Source organism: Dufourea novaeangliae, unplaced genomic scaffold, assembly GCF_001272555.1.
Source record: "Dufourea novaeangliae isolate 0120121106 unplaced genomic scaffold, ASM127255v1 scaffold124, whole genome shotgun sequence".
NCBI classification, from domain to species: Eukaryota; Metazoa; Arthropoda; class Insecta; order Hymenoptera; family Halictidae; genus Dufourea; species Dufourea novaeangliae.
This window is the reverse complement of record NW_015374010.1, coordinates 2,124,213-2,142,429: the sequence shown is the minus strand read 5'-3', so window position 1 is coordinate 2,142,429 and position 18,217 is coordinate 2,124,213. Positions and strand designations below refer to the sequence as shown.

Sequence of the window (18,217 nt, the reverse complement as noted above, 5' to 3'; positions counted from 1 at the left end):
CTACAAATTAGGTAAATTATTAATGTTTCAATATATTATTCTCTATTGTAAATACATTAAAATCAAATATATATTAATCTTTTTAATTATAAAATCTCTGTTCTACTAAGATAATCTTTTTATAAAATAATTCTAAAATAATCTTTCGTTCATTAAAGTAGTTTTAGAGCGACGTAGTTGCTACGTCAATATTATAGTTTCTTTTTTTTTTGCACAGCATTTTGATAATATTTCTCCTTTTTTTAGAAATATTCAACTTCTTACTCTTATGTATTCGTATGAATGCATAACGCTAGCAATTTAGCACGTTTGCTAGATTTGAATTAGATTCTCATTTTTGGTTTAGATACTGCGAATATGTCTGGGTCTACGTACCAATAAGCAACAAGATGTTAAACCAGAACTGACTTTCGCTAATTCAGACAAGTGTAAAGACCTGGTTGGAAATTCAATTTTCTCTGCGAACACCTTACTTGATTGTGGAATCTCGTCTTCTGATCGATGAATTAATGTCCCATTCACGTAAAGTACATTCGCGGCAACATCTTCGGGGACGGTTAACGTTTGATAACTGTACGTTGCCTCCCTTTCAATTCTCTACAATATAAACAGTTCAGAAGTATTAAAAATAATATGAAGGTAATTTGGAAGGATGATATAAAGTGAAATTTTTTTGTCAACTGCAAAGCTATTAAAAGGCTTTTCAATATCACGACTTATACATCTGAAACCTAATAAATGTCTTCTAATTCGAGACTGGAAAAGTTTCTATTGTTATATTATGAAATTTGTAACTGGAATTGAAAGGTTGTTGTCTTGTACTTTTTGAGATTCAAAAGTTTACTAAATAGGAACTGATAAAAATCTGTTAAGATTAAAATTTGATACCTTCAAGACTTCCTGTGATTCTTTCCCAGCACCAACGCAGATAATGTCTGGACCAGCCATAGTGACTAAAGCTTTCAGACGTTTAGATTCAGCGACCTGTAAGAAATAATTAAATAGAAACTACTATAAAAAAATAATTAAAATTGAACTTCAAATAATTCCAGAATTATAAGATCAAATCTGTACACAATCAACTTTTATTTTCACATTTGTAACTAATATCTTTTCTATCTCAATTACATCTTATCAAAGAATCATACGTTTTGTTATAATAAGTTATATACATAATATAAGCATAGGTTTTGTTTTCATAAGCCAGTCCCTGTTATACTTAAACATGATGCATGTACTAACAAATACATATTATTCAACGTATCCAACTATTTGGTGGCATTGCATAAACAAAAACACCGAAGTAAACTTTTATTATAATGAGTGAAACAAATATACTAATTTTGCAAAATGTCATATTGGTGTAAATGATAATATTTTTGTGTATTGGATAATAATTATTCAAAAACAGATTAGTTTAATGCAGTCTAATGCTTGAATTTAGGGTAGTATATAATTTCACAGCTCATATCCAATAAAGATATTTTATGAAGAAGTTGTTATATTTGTTCCATCAACAATAAGTGCTTACTAATGTTAAAATATGTGTCTCATAGGTGACAATAACAGAAAATAGTGCAGGTATGATTGATTATTGACATTTGTTAGTTAGTAAGTTAAAAAAAAAATACAATGTATAGTATATACGAAAATTTTGTCCGAAGTTACACTTCGTCGACAATAATTGATTCAAGCTGTTCTGTATTAAACTTAACAGTATGACATATCTACATAAATAGATTCAAATTTTAATTGTGTGCAAATGTAAAAGTGAGAAATATATATATGTATATATCTCTGTTGATATGTGAATATGTGTTCCATGTGCAGAATTGCACCAAGCCATAAATCATATATTAGTACTCTCTGTATGAAAGCATTTCGTTAAAATCTGTAATATAAAATATCTAATTATAAATAAACTTGATAAAATCGTGCTAAATTGTGTTTCTAAACTGTGAAGTCTTTTTGCAATAGAATATGAAAAAGAGAGTCAGTCTAATACACTCAAACCTGAAGTGGGGCTGAGGTAAGACTTTCCACTATCACCTCTTCGCCACCATCACCCACCTTAAATGAACATTAAAAGAGTAAGTTGTATGACTTTAATATTTCTACTACATTGGTCATATGTTCAACCCAAATACATGTATGTATCTATATGCACATATTTATACATAATGTTCACAATTTCTAAACCTATGAAGTGTGTTGTAAATGCATTTCGATAATATTAAAATCGAATTATATAAGAAATATACACGTAACTAGAGGAAATATAGTGTAACCATAAAACGTGATGGGTCATAAAAAAAAGTATTACTTTCGTCTGTACTATTATTAAATAACGATTGTTATGAATGTTACTTATAATACTGTACGTACATACAAGCTGTAAAAACACTTTAAAACTAAAAGCACAAATAACTTACATTTTGTACTTGTAAATAGTTTTTATACTCATTACATTTTGCTTTACATACACTGTACAGTCACATTTATTCTATTGTCATAATTTCTTCTCTATTCTATATAAACATTAAAAACATGTAAGAAAAAGATATTTTTCTGAAGCAGAACAACTATAAGAGACATATACATTTTAATGTCTTAATAATACATTATATTTATTACAGACAAAGATTATAGAATGGAATTAAATAAACTGAATAATTTGAAAAAAAATTACAATATGCAGAGAGAAAAGAACAATACTAATTGAAGAAACGTTTTAACAAATGGTTCATGCTGCTTTTAGATGTTTTCTGAACAGTTAGAAACTAGAAATATTTTGTACAAGTAGAGTAGAGCCTTACGAAAATAATTCAATGCGTTTTAAAAAGCCGAGGTACATGAAATACATTGAATTATTAATATGGTAATTGATAATTAACCAACCTTAATAGGTACACAGGGATATTCTGGGAATGCTGCTGCAACAGCCCTTGCACCTGCTTCATTTGTATAATGAGACAGTCCAACAAAGAATTCTCGACCTACAATAATAAATTAAAAATAATAATTACCTTAGTAACTCTAATTAGTAATTTAGTAAATTATTCATAGACTATGTAACAAGTTTCAATGATATTTAATAAGATTTTTATTTCATGTAAAACTCCTAATTGAGTGAAGAAATTTATGTGATTTCAGTGTTTTGTAAATTAATATATAAACATCTATATTTATACAAACACCCATAGTCTGGTTATTAGAGTAATTATAGAAATAAAAAAATTACCAGTGAATAACACATCTCCTCCATCGAGACGAGCATTTTTGTCCGCAATTTCTATAAGTGGGATCTCCAATTCCTTCTTTAACACAGCCCTAATTGTCTCAATCTGAAAATTAGATCATCACCTTTTCAGCTATCAATACACCGTGGTGACAGATCTATTCAATGTAGAGTACAATTCGTTATGCGACGCTTGAATTTATACATACTTATACACGCAACTGGCGTGAGTATAATAAAAAATGTTTATCAATGAATGGAAAACGTTGGAAATAAACCTCTTTTATCCGAGACGACTCGTTCGGCCGTGCTATCAGCGCGATACCATTGCAGACGACAGCAATGTCTTCGACAAAAACACAGAGCGGCGAATTTTCGTCCGGCGGCATTTCCACGACATCGATGTCGAGTTCTCGCAAAAGCTGAGCCAACGCCAAATGTTGTGTTCTAGCTTCGTCTAACGTGACCTCGCCTCTCGTACGAAGCGAAAGGGGAATTCGGCACATTACCGCGTGCGTGTAACGATGAAAAGGCATGGCTTATGGGTAAAACCAATTATGTTGTTAAAATATCACGTGATCTTTGGTTTCCTTCAGTTTCCAATTGAAACGAGACAATAGCAAATAGATTACACCACCCTCTATGTCTTGTCAGAACGCAGAGTGCCATCAAGTGCCACTAACGTAGAAATTTGACGTTTATATAAAAACAACAATGAAACAGCGGTGTCAACATTCACTCTTACAATGTCACTAGATTGACCGCAACGCAGATTACGCATTTTTCAGCGGCGGAAATTGGAACTAATTTCAGAACTTCTTCCAAAACTTAAAAGTTTTAGAATTAATTATTTTGTTATTATTTATTATTTCTTATTACTTTTTTGGTTAATTGATATTAGGAATAGGAGTGGAGATAGTGTCGAGATTAATGAATAACGCATATGTATGATTTGACTGTTTTTTATTGAAACTTAGATACTTATTTTACTTAAATCCTATTTACCTATATAATTTTACAATATACTTGTAATGATATTTATATAAATTCAGAAAAAGTAGGCTTAGATATTATTCAGGCTTATAAAATATTGTAACTTATATGCCGCAAATAATTCCCTCCTCTGTAACTTGCAAATCTTCCGTACCGTCTTCAAAGCTTCGTAAAGGTTCTAATAGCACCGACTAGGTATAGGATAGACCTTTCATCTTATGGGAATTGGTGGCCCATCTAAATTATAGTACCGACGGTACCGACACCTTAAAAATCCTACGATTTTAGCGATCTCTACGTTTTGAGAACCGTGAATCTGCGGTGGGTAATGACACTAAAATGGAAATGGGGTATGTAACCCCAGAAAAATGGGCCGCAAAAATACATTGGATGAAATATCTACTCCTATACGGTCGTGATTCACGACTTATTTGTGTGTGAAGTAAATGATAGATACGCGCTCTCACTCACATATTTCACCCACCACTGCCATGTGCCCGCACGCTGCACGCCGTTGCCCGCCAGTGAGTTTGGCGGGCCGCTGAGTTGCCCATCATGTTGAATATGCTAGCGTGGAACCAAAATGGTTAGATTCTTACATGATTTCTACTATTACTATCATGATTACTATTATACTATTAGTGACTATTATGCTGGAATTGGCCGCTTGGTGTAGCACACATACTCGGGGACTCGGGGACAACTGGGGACGACGAATTCCCGGGCATTCCCGGGCGTGAGGCTGAGCATTGAGTAGCCTGAGTAATGCTCACTGAGCACTCTCATTTCCTCTATGATACTGTATTTGCAAAGCATACGAAACGTTCTACAAATTAATTCAAATTGTTTCGTTATACATATTTCCGATAGCACGATGTTACTAATATTTCAATGTAATTGTTTTAGATGGATAGAAAAATCTGTTATTTCCTAATTATGTTTTGTTATTGTTGTGTGGTAGAGTTTATTATGTTTGAATATGTACTTAAAATTACTTAATATAATATGAATATTAATAATGCAAGTAATATTAACAATGACAGTAGTAGGCCAGTAACACCATCAGAAGAAGATTGCTGCCACAATGGATGTAACCCTTGTATCTTTGACATACATGCAAAATTATTGGAGGAGTATAAAAAGAAGAAGAAAGAAAATGTAGAAGTACAAAACAGGAAAAATATACTATGCCAATTTTCGTACAAGACTTTCGAAATCACTGACATAAAAGAAACATCGGATGATTATATTTTACTCCTTTTGAAATGTCAAGGTAGACTCCTGGTATTACATTTTAATTTATTTAAGTATATTATTAATTATAATTTCACATTATTTATAGAAATAAATTCAAAAAATAACATGACCTTGTTAATAGAACCAGGACAACATGTTATGTTACATTTATATGATGCGACTAAACCATTCACACCATTTTATTATACAGATGATACCATTCAATTTTTAATCAGGCTTTATCACACTGGAAAGTTTAGTACATATTTAAGAAATGCAAAAATTGGCGAAAGAATTCGTGTTAGAGGACCATATGGGAACTTTAAGTATAAGCACAACAGGTTTGAAAATTATTTATGTTCTATGGTTACTTCACTTTTTCTTTAGATGGAATATTAGATTAATAAAATGAGTCATATGTAGGAGCCATTGAAAGATGAATAATATACAAAAATCTAAAAAAATTTCCTCTAGTTTTCAGAATATAATTATGTTTAGTATGGGATCTGGAATAACAGCAATGTATCCCATATCAAAATCAATTATAGACAATGAACTTGAAGAAACAAGGATTCATTTTATTGGATGCTTTCTAAATATATTACAGATTCCTTTGAAGAAGGAACTGCAAATTTTATCAGATTATTGGAATTTTAAATGTGCATTATACATATCAGAATTGCAAAGTGAGTTACATGTTCTTCTTAAGTTCGACAGTAAAAGTATTAACTACATTTCATATTCGTATGATACTCCTGTATACAAGATAATGTTTTTTTAGGTAAAATTTTAATATTGTATAACACTTTTTGTGCGAACATCTAATTACCATTAAATAATAAAATTAAAACTACACATCTACTTAAATGATAAAACATATTTGTCATTTATGTTTCAGACGAAGTTCATGATCTTCATGGTATAAATATAAAACCTGGCCGATTAAATAAAGAGTCAGTCCATCAAATACTTGAAGGTAATATGAATAATACAACATTAATCCTAATATGTGGTTCAAACGAATTCAATAAGTCTGTTGAACAATGGGCAAGAGAAATGAATTATAAACACATAAACGTGTTTGAATGATAAACCAATGAGTAAACATATCATGTAACTTATCTTAAATGAAGGTGCATTATTAAGAATACTATTTTATGCAACATGATATACTTTCTTGGCACTGTGGACAAGTACCATGAATATGGTCAAATACAATATGATTCCCAGCAACAGCTTGCAACCACTAAAAGGTAATAGATGTATTTTATGAATGCTATTTTAAACTTTAATACTTCTATACAAAATAATCTAGTATTGAATAAACATACCTGTAATAAACAAGGTGTGTGAAAGTGTCTTCTACATTTTTCATTACTGCAGATTTTATCAGGTAATAGTTCATTGTCTAATTCCATAGAGAAACAAATGCAACACTCTTTATCAGAGACAATAACATTCTTATCTTCTATGTATTCTTCCTCTTCTTTTTTGGGAAATGTGTCTATATTTAACAGCATCATTAAATTACTTATAATATTACATTTTGGATTCCAGTTCTGAAAAAAATACAGAAGTATCTAATACCATAATTTTTTGAATGAAACCAACAATCTGTATTTTAACACATTGGTTGCCATGTGACACATCGACATGTTACACCCTATTTTCTAGTGTTTTATTGATGCAAAAATTACAACGTAAAATAATATCAGATAATTTTAATGTTTTTTTTAAATTTTAATTGATGAATAAAATACTGAGGATGAACTTTTGTTGCCATATTATGGTTTAATATATTGGCATATGGGGAAAAAAATAGGTTTACATACATGCACATTCTTAGACACCAAATCCCTTTGCAATTCAGCTTGTGTTTCACTACCCATGAATTTAATTTCAGGTACATCCATGGGATTCAAGGGATCTATTTTAACAAACATCGATAACAATGATGTTAAATAAATTCTGCGATAGAGATGACAAAGTTTTGGTTGTAATGGATCTAGTATCTGACAGTTCCTGTTTGTTAAAAGAATGATATATAATTAATGCATATTTATGAAATAATTTAATGAATATTCTTCTTCAATGTTAAATTTAAATGAGTAAATTATGTTTACTTGTCGATCTGCTGCAGATTGAACCAAGCTTTCTCAAATATCTCTACTTGTAATTTCAATTTATTTCGTGCTATACTTAATGTCGATACATTCTTTTCAAAAGGTCCAAAGGCAGGAATTTCAGGCAAATCTGAATAGATAACACTCCACGGACACGCACTGCTCTTTGTCCTTTGTAATTTTAAAGACACATTGTTCATAGATAATTTGATTATATTTAAACTAGTGTCAGATAACAGTTGAACTTCCTTCAAGAACATAAGTTTATGTAATGTATATTTATGTTATTCAAACTATTATGTAATAAAGATATTAGTATCAGAAATTGAATACATACAGATGGAATCTCCAGAGCATCCTTTAATTCTTGTAGTATATCCAGTGCACTGTTATCTATTGCTTCATACACATTACCTTCTATATAAGTAGCATCAATGAAATTACTCTGTTTAAATTGTTCCTGTTGTTAGTTCTCAGATCGAATGTAGAATTAATAAATTTATATAAACGGATACATATTATTAACATATACAACATATGAAAAAACTAAAAAGTTATATAACATCCAAAATAATTATTGAGAAGTTAATAAAATATATACAAGTGTTTCCTGTGACTTACTATAAGTGACTGTAATTGCCTTAAAAACAACGAAGTTTTCGTACTATTTGCCATTAAATCCTCCACCTGTTGTCTAAAATTGGTGTTGCGTATAAGTGTAATTTCTTTGCCAAAATTAATTTTTGCATTGTGGAAAGACGGATAATTCGGTACAACTAGTTTTAATTTGATACGAATAGTACATCCAAAACGAGATCGACACGAAACTGTCAAAAATCCTTGCCAGGTAACCGGAATCTCAGAGATTAGTATCATTTCAGGGTGCCATTGAATAATAGCTTCGTAATCGTTAATAACCATTATGTTTAATTAATTAAATTCTTGTTATCGTTAAGAACATATTAACTGCAAAAGGTACAAATATCAACAGTGATAAGTAGAGGTGTTTATATGTATAGTAGGTTGTTTATATGTAGAGTATAGTTTTCTTAGAACTGTTTCATAAAAATAAGAATTGTACATACAAATATTTACTTCGTTCAAGAGTTTTAAGAAATTAAGAATGATACAAAAGTTTCATTAAATTCCCATCAAGTTTTGTTGTTATATCCTATATATTTGGTTATGCTGTAAACATGTAAACACCTCAAAGTAACAGTAAAATTTGAAACGAACAAAAGTTGACACTTTTAACGACTACAAATTTCTTTGTTCAACTGTTAGCTACATAGCTCTCTTAGCTTATCACACTTATCACAAACATATACATATACCTACAATACCTACATATTTTATCGACAATTACATGTGTCAAACATTTTTGTGATCGAGAGATCTTGTATTAAACTTAATCTTACTCTATACTAATAAATTAGTTTTTAAACACAATTATTATTTATTATTTTTTCTGATTATTTTCATACGATGACATTCGTACATATATATATATTAAATTCAAGAAATAATTGTATTTAAGTGAATTCATAAATCAAAATTCCAATGTATTAAGATTAATTAAATTCACAATGTTTTTCTATGAATTTTGAGTAAAATCTTCTATGTACATACTTGAGACTGTACTCTTTAAAACATAATCTACTATGGTTACTCAATGCTGCTTTTATTCATTTTAAACGTAAAAATGAATGGTGCAATTGTTAGTAAAGTATTTTCTTTGTGAGTTGTCTGCATTGTACAGATTATGTTTTCCTAATTTTTATAACTTTTAATCGAACTATTTGAATCTAAATGACCTTGGACGGAAATCTGCATTATATCTTGCCTATGTGTACGGATAAAATGTTTATACATGGTTGAGTTTACGTGTCACGTCGTTATCATGTATCACTCGCGATAGTAAACATTCCACAGAGTTTAGCATTGCATTTCTTATAGTTTTCCTAAGGACAGTGGAAAAAAAAGTGACAATGCTGCATCCCAACACATGTGAAGTAAACGATACTTAAATGTTACGTGTTCATAACACGAAGGAATGTTACAGATGTGATTTTCTTTGTTGTAGGTTATGAGTCACAGTCTGTTCCTTTGTCATTTGTGATTATCAGACTAAACTAATTCTTCTGTTGCCAATTTAAAACCTTGAATGTGATTGAAACATTAGAGTGAAGTTTAAGAGATATGTACAGCAGATGTGGCATTGAGACCAAAAAGAAATATATACATATACGTGAATGTTACATCTTTATTATATATATATATATATATATACATATTATATATAACAAAGTATCACACAATAATGTGTTATAACTGAGTAAGAGTTTTACCAATTGTACTTACCAATGATATAGAGAAAAGTTTCTATAAGTAATAGTATATTTATTACAATGATCACGTACTGTGATTAATAAATTTAATTATATGCAAAAGAGAATAGAAAATATTAAATCTTGTGAATCATACTGATTATTTAAAAGAAAGTACACAGTATTATCTTTAATTGTGTCCAAAGTATTAATGCAGAGCTACATGTGTTTCCTGTATTTTTTAAAATAATACAGTGCTCTATAAGATGATAAATATTAAACTGATAAAGTACAAAGAAACTTGTGAAATTTGCTAATATAGTGGATTCTGAAGTATCCATAACATTTAACACTGATAAGTCATTTAATAAAAGAAATAAAAAAAACTATTCTTTATCGAATATGAGTGGAACAATAAGAGACCAGCCATGGGGTACACAAGTATTAGAAAGCACAGTCTCCACATGTTGTCCTCATCGCCGTGTCAATCGAATGGCATGGCATCAGGGTGGCATCTTGGCCCTGACATATTTGGCATACACTTGTTATCATATGACGCGAAAGCCAATATCTGTTGTCAAGAATGTATTGAGTCTTAACTGTAGCAGTTTGTCACCACCTCCAAATTTTTTAATTAATAGTACAAATAGAGATACATGGTGTGATTGGGCTCCATTTGGTAAGTTGTAACTCAGTGGTAGAAATAATTATTGTGAGAAAAGAATGTAATCAAGTAAAGGTTTATTTAATATTTCATTTTCAGATACCGAAGATGCTCCAGCATTACTTGGCATGTTAGACTCTGCATTTCTGTTCACGTACGCAGCAGCCATGTTCCTCAGGTGACATTGAAGTGAGCTTACTTATGATGCAGAACATAGATACACTATATTGATTATAACGTACATATTTTTCTGTACAGTGGTTTTATAGCTGAAAGAGTAAACCTACGTTACTTTCTTACATATGGTATGCTTGCGTCGGGTATATCATGTTATCTTTTTGGTATTGCTAGGCCATACAATATTCACAGTTTATGGTATTTTGTTCTAGTTCAGGTACATGATAACAATTACAGAAAGTAAATCATTGTTCACGTAAATATACTTCATTATTAATTTTATGTAGGCAATTGGTGGTGTCTTTCAAACGTCAGGTTGGCCAGGTGTGGTTACTGTTGTTGGAAATTGGTTTGGAAAAGGAAAACGAGGTTTAATCTTTGGAATATGGAACTCTCATACATCATTGGGGAACATTTTGGGTAGTTTAATAGCTGCTGAATTCGTGGAATCTGATTGGGGATTAAGTTTCATGGTACCTGGAGCCACAATGGGCTTAGCAGGATTTATAATATTCCTATTTCTAGTGCCCAATCCCATAGACATAGGATGTATTCCACCTATTCCTCCTAGATACAGGAAATTTGATGCTACTCACAGTTCGGATGAAAGCAGTGGTATAGATGAATGTGAACATTTCAGTAATGACATTGAAGATGTAAGTTGAAAACATTTTCTATTTTTTTTAACAGGGTTCTAGTATGACTATCAGCATGCTGTCCTTTGATAGAAATATATATTTCATAACCATTAGTTTTGTTATTCTATATCTAGCACTGGAATGTAGATGGATTTTTTTAAGGTTCTCATGCATATGATATATTTCAGAATATATTATCAGCATAAATTCCATTTTGTTGTATGTATAGTTACCATTAAACGCTTTTCACTTTTATATTCTATTTAATTTTTTAATTTCATATGTAATTTTCTAGTATATTACACAAACATTATGTAGTAAGACTCATAATTTGATGCGTATTATTCATATGTATATTTTTTTGCACATGCCATATGCTCACTAAAGATAACCCATTTGCTGTACTTAGCGTCTCATCTATCGCTGCGCCTACCGCGAACAAGTTGGTGTTGATGTAAGTGCATGCATTCTTTTTTTACATAATTAATATTGCACCTTACACATAGTTGGATTAACATCAAATGCATTTTGTTTTCTGTACTATTAGGTATATACAAAAATAGTGACCGTCGCGTGTAAGTTATGACTGTTGTTTCATTTTATTTTATCGATAAGGGATTCAATTCTTTCCAGAAAAATGGCAAAAAGATTTAGAAAATAAAGTGAACTATTTCACATGATAAATTATGTAGTAATTCTTCCATATTATCCTATTACTTTTGCATACACCTAATATATTATATATATATATACATATGTTTTAACACTTATCACTATGAATGTTTATGAAGCGATTTATTTCTTTCAAGGATTTTGCAAGTACAAGATCTGAAACTAGCCCGATATTATCAAGACATAGGCGTGTACATGATCATCATAGAGGAAATGCAATTGGATTTGTAGGAGCTATGAATATACCTGGTGTTATAGAATATTCTCTTTCCTTATTCTTTGCGAAGCTTGTAAGCTATACATTCCTGTACTGGTTACCATTGTACATTGCAGCAACAAGTTAGTATTTATTATGTTACAATTATAAGGATGTCCCACAATGAATGGTCCAACTGTCACGTAGATGATATTGTATTAACACACATTACAAATACTTTTATCTCTCTTTTAGATACTTATGGCGCCACATTCAGTGCAGATCTTTCAACTTTATTCGATGTCGGTGGAATTGCTGGTGCAATAGCAGCCGGTGTTTTATCCGATTATACTGGCATGAGTGCTCTAACATGTGCGCTTATGCTTGGATTCGCGGTTCCCGTGGTATGTACTGTTTCATCTAGACCAATGACAAGCAACCTGCGACCCACTGGTTACTTATTTGTGATGCGCCGAAGTTGTTTGTGCGATCTATTTTCATCAACTAAGGTGATAAAAAATGAAATAAAAGCTAAAGTAGATTAACACTGTTTAAATGAATAAATTAGGTTTCAGATTATTGGGTTTTCAACTTTGGCCCATCGCAAAAAAAGGTTGCTTGTCACTAGTGTAGAATGTATTTGTACATACTTCATAATGTAAACACTAGACATTCTTAAATTAATGATTTTTTGTTTATATCGTAACCCATTTTAATGCAGTTGTTCATATATGACTACATTGGAAGCACGGGTCTAGGCATCAACATAGTATTACTAGTATTAGCAGGACTATTGGTCAATGGACCGTATGCTTTGATAACAACTGCTGTGTCAGCTGAGCTAGGAACTCATCCTAGCCTAGGAGATAATTCTAAAGCTTTAGCTACAGTCACTGCTATCATCGATGGAACAGGCAGTATCGGTGCTGCTGTAGGGCCATTGTTAGCAGGCTTGGTGTCACGTTGGGGTGGTTGGCATAATGTATTTTATGTGCTCATGTTCGCAGACATGCTCGCATTGTTGGTACGTTTTCTTAATATTAAATCATTAATCGATAACAGACATTCATAAAATTAATTCAATCTTTATTATTTCAGCTTTTATCAAGATTGGTTTACAGAGATATCCAAATGTACAGACAACGACGACGAGCTGTGTAACTTTATTCTCGTTTGTTAGACAAAGGATAAAATGAATATATAAATAAATAAATAAATTGTTTTAATCTCTGCATTTAAAATTTCAGTTTTTGTTTTAATATGCAACGTATAAAGTATTGATTTGTACTCTTGTCTAAGACTTATACATTGTTGAATTCTCGAAATATTTATGCGCATTAAAATAAATACTATATTTTTTATACCATTGAGTATTACAATTTAATCAAATACAGAATAAAAATATAACAGTCTTGTTTTTTTCATTGATACATCATAAATATAATAATTGCATATTCGTTACCAGTTAAAATAATTTTATCATAATGTTAAGGAATACCTGTGGGAATTATGTAACTTATTGAATCTGCAAATTCACCCCATGCTGTCCTTTGTGTCTGAAATGTAATAATCCATGCTAGAAGAGCAGCCGACCATAAACCTGCACCTATGCCAGAGAATATCACATCTGAAAATTTATTTTAATAAGCTATCTATTAAAGGTTCTACACACATACATACAGATGTATGAAAACACATTAGGTAGGACATATAATTTGCAGCCATTGTGCAATATTAACCAGAGAAAGACTGAACTTTGAGTTATCATCTTGATCTATTTTGATTTGGTATTAATTAATCTTACGGATGTAAGGGACAATAAACAATATATATTTTGCCATTGTAGCATGATACATTATCATTAACATATATAATCAGTTCACTCAAAAAAATTTCTTGGTGAAGCAGAATATTAAAATAAATTAATTAAAAACTTACATCTTTTAATCTGCTTTTGTTCTTCATAATGCGGAACAGTGAAAGCTTCTTTGGCGAACCAAACAGCATTCACAGCCCAAAGAAACGGCAGAAGGGCAAACCCAGCTATGAATGAAGCAAAATAATTTATACTTTTTGCATAAATAATCAGAGTATCAGAATCAAGCATGACTCACCTCGAAAATACCATTTGCAGATGTATAATTTCTTGTCATTTGGAATTTTTGACAAATCCATAATGACAATAGGTATTTTAAATGTATGACCTATACCCTTGTTATAAATATGTTCATACACGCATGTACAATATTATTCTATGTATTATAATGCTATATCTGAGCACGGTTAACAAAATTAATTAAGACGTTAACAGAAACAGGAGAATAATATAAAAAATACATTAGCGAAGTATCAAACCAAAACGTAAGATATTCTTCCGGAGTAGAAACGTTACTCACATTTCCCGGAAGATGGTGTAACAGAGCACGAAAAAAGAAAGGAAGGGATGCGCTTTAAATGTTCTCATAGGAAACAAGTTAATCGCAGAGTTACTTTGAAAAGTATAAATTACTTTATGATACCTGACGATTCACCTTACGTAAATTCTGCCGTAGCTACGAGTAGAAATATTACTGTGGATATATTCAAAAAAATGCATTGGTCACTTTTACAGCGCCTTGACCTCCGCGTATGAGAAAATGTTGAATATCTTCAACATTTGGACACCCTGTATACCCTTAACAAAAGATATACGAAGTCCTGAATGACCACCACTTTCCCAATCGTAATGGTGGGAGCAAGTCATGTGACTGGTTACTTGCCGCCCCGCTTGTCGCACGAGTATCCGTGGCCAGCCATTTTGATTAGTAACATGGCGTCAGCGGAGATTAATATGGCGTCCTCGGACATAATAACCGAAGTGGAGATTCAACCAGATATTCAAGAGGTTGAAATAGAAACAATACCGGTGGAAATACCCTGTGAGACCGTGGAGACTACCATCGAGGGAGAGGATGGCCAGCCGATGATTGCTCTTCAACCACTTCCAGAGCCAGGACGCGAAGAAATCATACTACAGACGCAAGAGGAAATCGTCGGCAGTGATCCGTTGAGCGTATACGATCAGATCCCGGTACCAGAGAACGATATTTATGTCGAGTCGAGTCCCGGTCCATCGAGAAAGGGTCCAAAGAAGGCCAGAAAGAGCGGCACAACGCGTTTCCGAACGACCGATCATACGATATTCGGGGAAATGGGCTCGGAAACGAAGGCTAGAAAGTGGGAGCAGAAGCAAGTGCAAATCAAGACGCTTGAAGGTGAATTCTCGGTGACGATGTGGGCCTCAGGCACCGATGATGGTAAGTCTTCGTCGTTTATTTTCTAACCTCTTTATTTCTCTCTTTTTTTTTTCTTTTGGCAATTTAAACGAACACATATCGAGGTAGTTCCGCCGTGAGACTTTGTAACGGCTATCCCTATCTCCATGTACACTGTTGGTACGCACTTCCGGTCGACTCGAATCAATACCGTACTTTTCTTACGGGTTCGTTAAAGAAATCAGCGGGTCGTTCTCGGATTCTTTATTATCTACGATTTCGTTGACAGTTTGCGTTGTTTGTTTTGATCGAGAGAACGCCATTATGCTGCCAGGGGGCAGCCATATTTTGAAAATGGCTTCTTTTACGTGGATCTATCCTCACGAATGATAATGGCGGAGTTGCGCTTATAGCGGAACTAGCGAGATCCACGCCTTATCTTTATTTCCCTAAATGCATTACTTTAGTTGATCTTCCACCTTTATTCTTACATCTATATTAGCTTCTGCATATTTTACTTGAATGGAATCTCTTATTTCTTGTTTTCCGTAGAAAATGACTGAAAACGCTGAATTTATTCTATCAGACATGAAAGTATCCATCTCTACCTCTTACGTCATTCTGTATGAAATCTTTAATTCTTGTCCAATCGTTTATAGACATCGGAATAATTTCAATAATTAATTACTATTTATTTTCATTGAAACAATATGATTCTGAACTTCTTAATTTTATTATGTAAATTCAGTAGCATTCATATTACGTTTATCTTTGTCACACTGTTTTACTATATAAAAAGATATGATTAGATTTATTCGATAATTTCACCTGATCATTACTGTGACATAATAATAGAATGTTTTCAAAATATAGTTAACATTCAAATAATCTATCTATTAAAATAAATAATACAGTTTTCATTACTTTTGCAGATATAAATTGTTGAGTTATTATTTGTATAAAAAATTTATTATATATATATTTTATATATTTTATGTTAAATTCAGTATTTGCTGATAAACAAAAAATTATATTAACCATGAAACTTTTAAATATGTAATTTTTATTGTTCCCTGTTCTTTTATTTTCCACATTTGATACATTATTACATAGTTCTCCATTGCTTAAGAGATATTTTGAGGCTTTACAATTAAGTACAAATAAAAATTATAAAATATTCGTAAACCAAAAATAAGTACAGTAGCTTTTGTTTGGGACTGCTTGTTTGTTATTGTTAAAGGGAGTGTCCTATTAGCTCCTCACCTGGTGGATGTTCCAGATGAAGGCTCAAATCCAGAGCCTGATCCAGACTACACAGAATATATGACTGGTAAATCCAATGCCAAATTCAATCACTCTGGGAGCTCCATTTCTGATGGAATGCCAGGTCTTGATTTATCGGATCCAAAACAACTGGCTGAATTTGCTAGGCCTGGTCACAAATTGAAAGTACGCAAACCGCCTGTTTTAGATGGTGTTGAACGCACCATAGCCTGTCCACATAAAGGATGCACAAAAATGTTCAGAGATAACAGCGCGATGCGTAAACATCTGCACACTCACGGGCCACGAGTACACGTATGCGCGGAATGTGGGAAAGCATTTGTTGAAAGTTCCAAATTGAAAAGGCACCAACTGGTTCATACGGGAGAGAAGCCTTTCCAATGTACGTTCGAAGGATGCGGCAAAAGGTTTAGTCTCGATTTCAATCTTCGTACTCATGTTAGAATTCACACTGGTGACAGACCTTACGTTTGCCCGTTCGATGGATGCAGCAAAAAGTTTGCACAGTCAACGAATTTAAAGTCACACATATTAACACACGCGAAGGCTAAGTAAGTATATATTTTGGATTCATAATAAATATTTAATAATCAAAATGGAATATTTGATAAAGTCGTATGTTAATTTACAGGTCACGTAATGCTATCGGGAGACAAGTACAACAAATTCAACTTCAGCAACCTCAATTTGTTCAGGTTGAAGTTGCGGACGTGGATAATCAACAGTTCATTGTTTATGCTGATTAGCCCCCCTAAACAATGATCTCATATCCTACTAAACCTACTATGGAATATCGTAATCATTAATTAGTAACCTAAACAGTGTAAATATTTTCATGATACAAGTGATGCGGGCAGGACATTACTAAAAGCTGTTAGTTATCTTAAGAGATGAAATTAAGTAATCGATTTATACCTCTGTGCTTAGACGCAAAAGTAAATGGATAACATGAGCACTATAACTACCATAAAATGAAAAAAGAAGAAAAAATAAAGTAAAACTATGCTAAAGAAGGTAGTGTATCTTCTGAAACATATAAATGGTAGGATGTTGCGCACTGCTCAATCTCATGTCCGAGTAACTAACTGATACCTAGTGCGCTTTCATAACAAAACTGTATATATTTATACGTAAAGTAAAATATTGTATACAGTATATTTTGGAGAAATTCTGATGAGAATAAACTACAAGATATGTCTTTTTCCGTCGGACTTAATTGTACCACTTAATATACTTTTTACACTATATAATGGTAATTGTTAATAGTCATTCAAAAGAAGAAAAAGGAAAGGAAACATAAATGCGTCTATTGTATATTATAGTTTAATGTCCGCAAAATATGATACCTTTATTCCTGTAAAATTATTAAGAGGTTTTTAAGTATTGTCTATTGAAGTAGACAGGGGAGAGAGAGC

General features: G+C 32.0%; 6 protein-coding genes across 9 annotated transcripts; 3 read left to right on the top strand and 3 right to left on the bottom strand.

The window, feature by feature from the left end:
* Nucleotides 1-342: 342 nt before the first annotated feature.
* On the bottom strand, nt 343-3,893 carry LOC107188452 (N(G),N(G)-dimethylarginine dimethylaminohydrolase 1). The gene is made up of 5 exons (XM_015576746.1): nt 3,517-3,893; nt 3,242-3,344; nt 2,899-2,996; nt 889-984; nt 343-597 (listed from the first exon to the last, which is right to left on the bottom strand). Exons 1-5 carry the CDS (start codon nt 3,772-3,774, stop codon nt 343-345), a joined length of 810 nt encoding a protein of 269 aa, XP_015432232.1. The 5' UTR covers nt 3,775-3,893.
* Nucleotides 3,894-5,105: 1,212 nt separating this feature from the next.
* Nucleotides 5,106-6,617, top strand: LOC107188419 (NADH-cytochrome b5 reductase-like). The gene is made up of 4 exons (XM_015576711.1): nt 5,106-5,504; nt 5,574-5,808; nt 5,942-6,153; nt 6,366-6,617. Exons 1-4 carry the CDS (start codon nt 5,237-5,239, stop codon nt 6,554-6,556), a joined length of 906 nt encoding a protein of 301 aa, XP_015432197.1. The 5' UTR covers nt 5,106-5,236; the 3' UTR covers nt 6,557-6,617.
* On the bottom strand, nt 6,578-8,511 carry LOC107188420 (E3 ubiquitin-protein ligase FANCL). The gene is made up of 6 exons (XM_015576712.1): nt 8,212-8,511; nt 7,928-8,035; nt 7,591-7,838; nt 7,300-7,489; nt 6,799-7,026; nt 6,578-6,713 (listed from the first exon to the last, which is right to left on the bottom strand). The coding sequence occupies exons 1-6, from the start codon at nt 8,509-8,511 to the stop codon at nt 6,618-6,620; spliced, it is 1,170 nt and encodes a 389-aa protein (XP_015432198.1). The 3' UTR covers nt 6,578-6,617.
* A 1,791-nt stretch (nt 8,512-10,302) lies between these two features.
* LOC107188396 (sugar phosphate exchanger 2) lies at nt 10,303-13,481 on the top strand. Of its 2 annotated transcripts, XM_015576679.1 has the most exons (9): nt 10,303-10,596; nt 10,681-10,759; nt 10,840-10,975; nt 11,046-11,414; nt 11,806-11,850; nt 12,206-12,407; nt 12,520-12,668; nt 12,986-13,288; nt 13,363-13,481. In XM_015576679.1, the coding sequence occupies exons 1-9, from the start codon at nt 10,320-10,322 to the stop codon at nt 13,423-13,425; spliced, it is 1,623 nt and encodes a 540-aa protein (XP_015432165.1). In that variant the 5' UTR covers nt 10,303-10,319; the 3' UTR covers nt 13,426-13,481. The 2 variants fall into 2 exon arrangements, with proteins under 2 accessions (XP_015432165.1, XP_015432166.1); XM_015576680.1 differs by lacking the exon at nt 11,806-11,850.
* Nucleotides 13,482-13,718: 237 nt separating this feature from the next.
* LOC107188466 (gamma-secretase subunit pen-2) lies at nt 13,719-14,534 on the bottom strand. 2 transcript variants are annotated; one of them, XM_015576760.1, is made up of 3 exons: nt 14,379-14,534; nt 14,203-14,307; nt 13,719-13,891 (listed from the first exon to the last, which is right to left on the bottom strand). In XM_015576760.1, the coding sequence occupies exons 1-3, from the start codon at nt 14,437-14,439 to the stop codon at nt 13,752-13,754; spliced, it is 306 nt and encodes a 101-aa protein (XP_015432246.1). In that variant the 5' UTR covers nt 14,440-14,534; the 3' UTR covers nt 13,719-13,751. The 2 variants fall into 2 exon arrangements, with proteins under 2 accessions (XP_015432246.1, XP_015432247.1); XM_015576761.1 differs by having other exon boundaries at nt 13,719-13,870.
* Nucleotides 14,535-15,061: 527 nt separating this feature from the next.
* LOC107188402 (transcriptional repressor protein YY1-like) lies at nt 15,062-18,018 on the top strand. Of its 2 annotated transcripts, none has more exons than XM_015576687.1 (3): nt 15,062-15,560; nt 16,798-17,353; nt 17,434-18,018. In XM_015576687.1, exons 1-3 carry the CDS (start codon nt 15,074-15,076, stop codon nt 17,546-17,548), a joined length of 1,158 nt encoding a protein of 385 aa, XP_015432173.1. In that variant the 5' UTR covers nt 15,062-15,073; the 3' UTR covers nt 17,549-18,018. The 2 variants fall into 2 exon arrangements, with proteins under 2 accessions (XP_015432173.1, XP_015432172.1); XM_015576686.1 differs by having other exon boundaries at nt 16,759-17,353.
* The last annotated feature ends 199 nt before the right edge of the window (nt 18,019-18,217 follow it).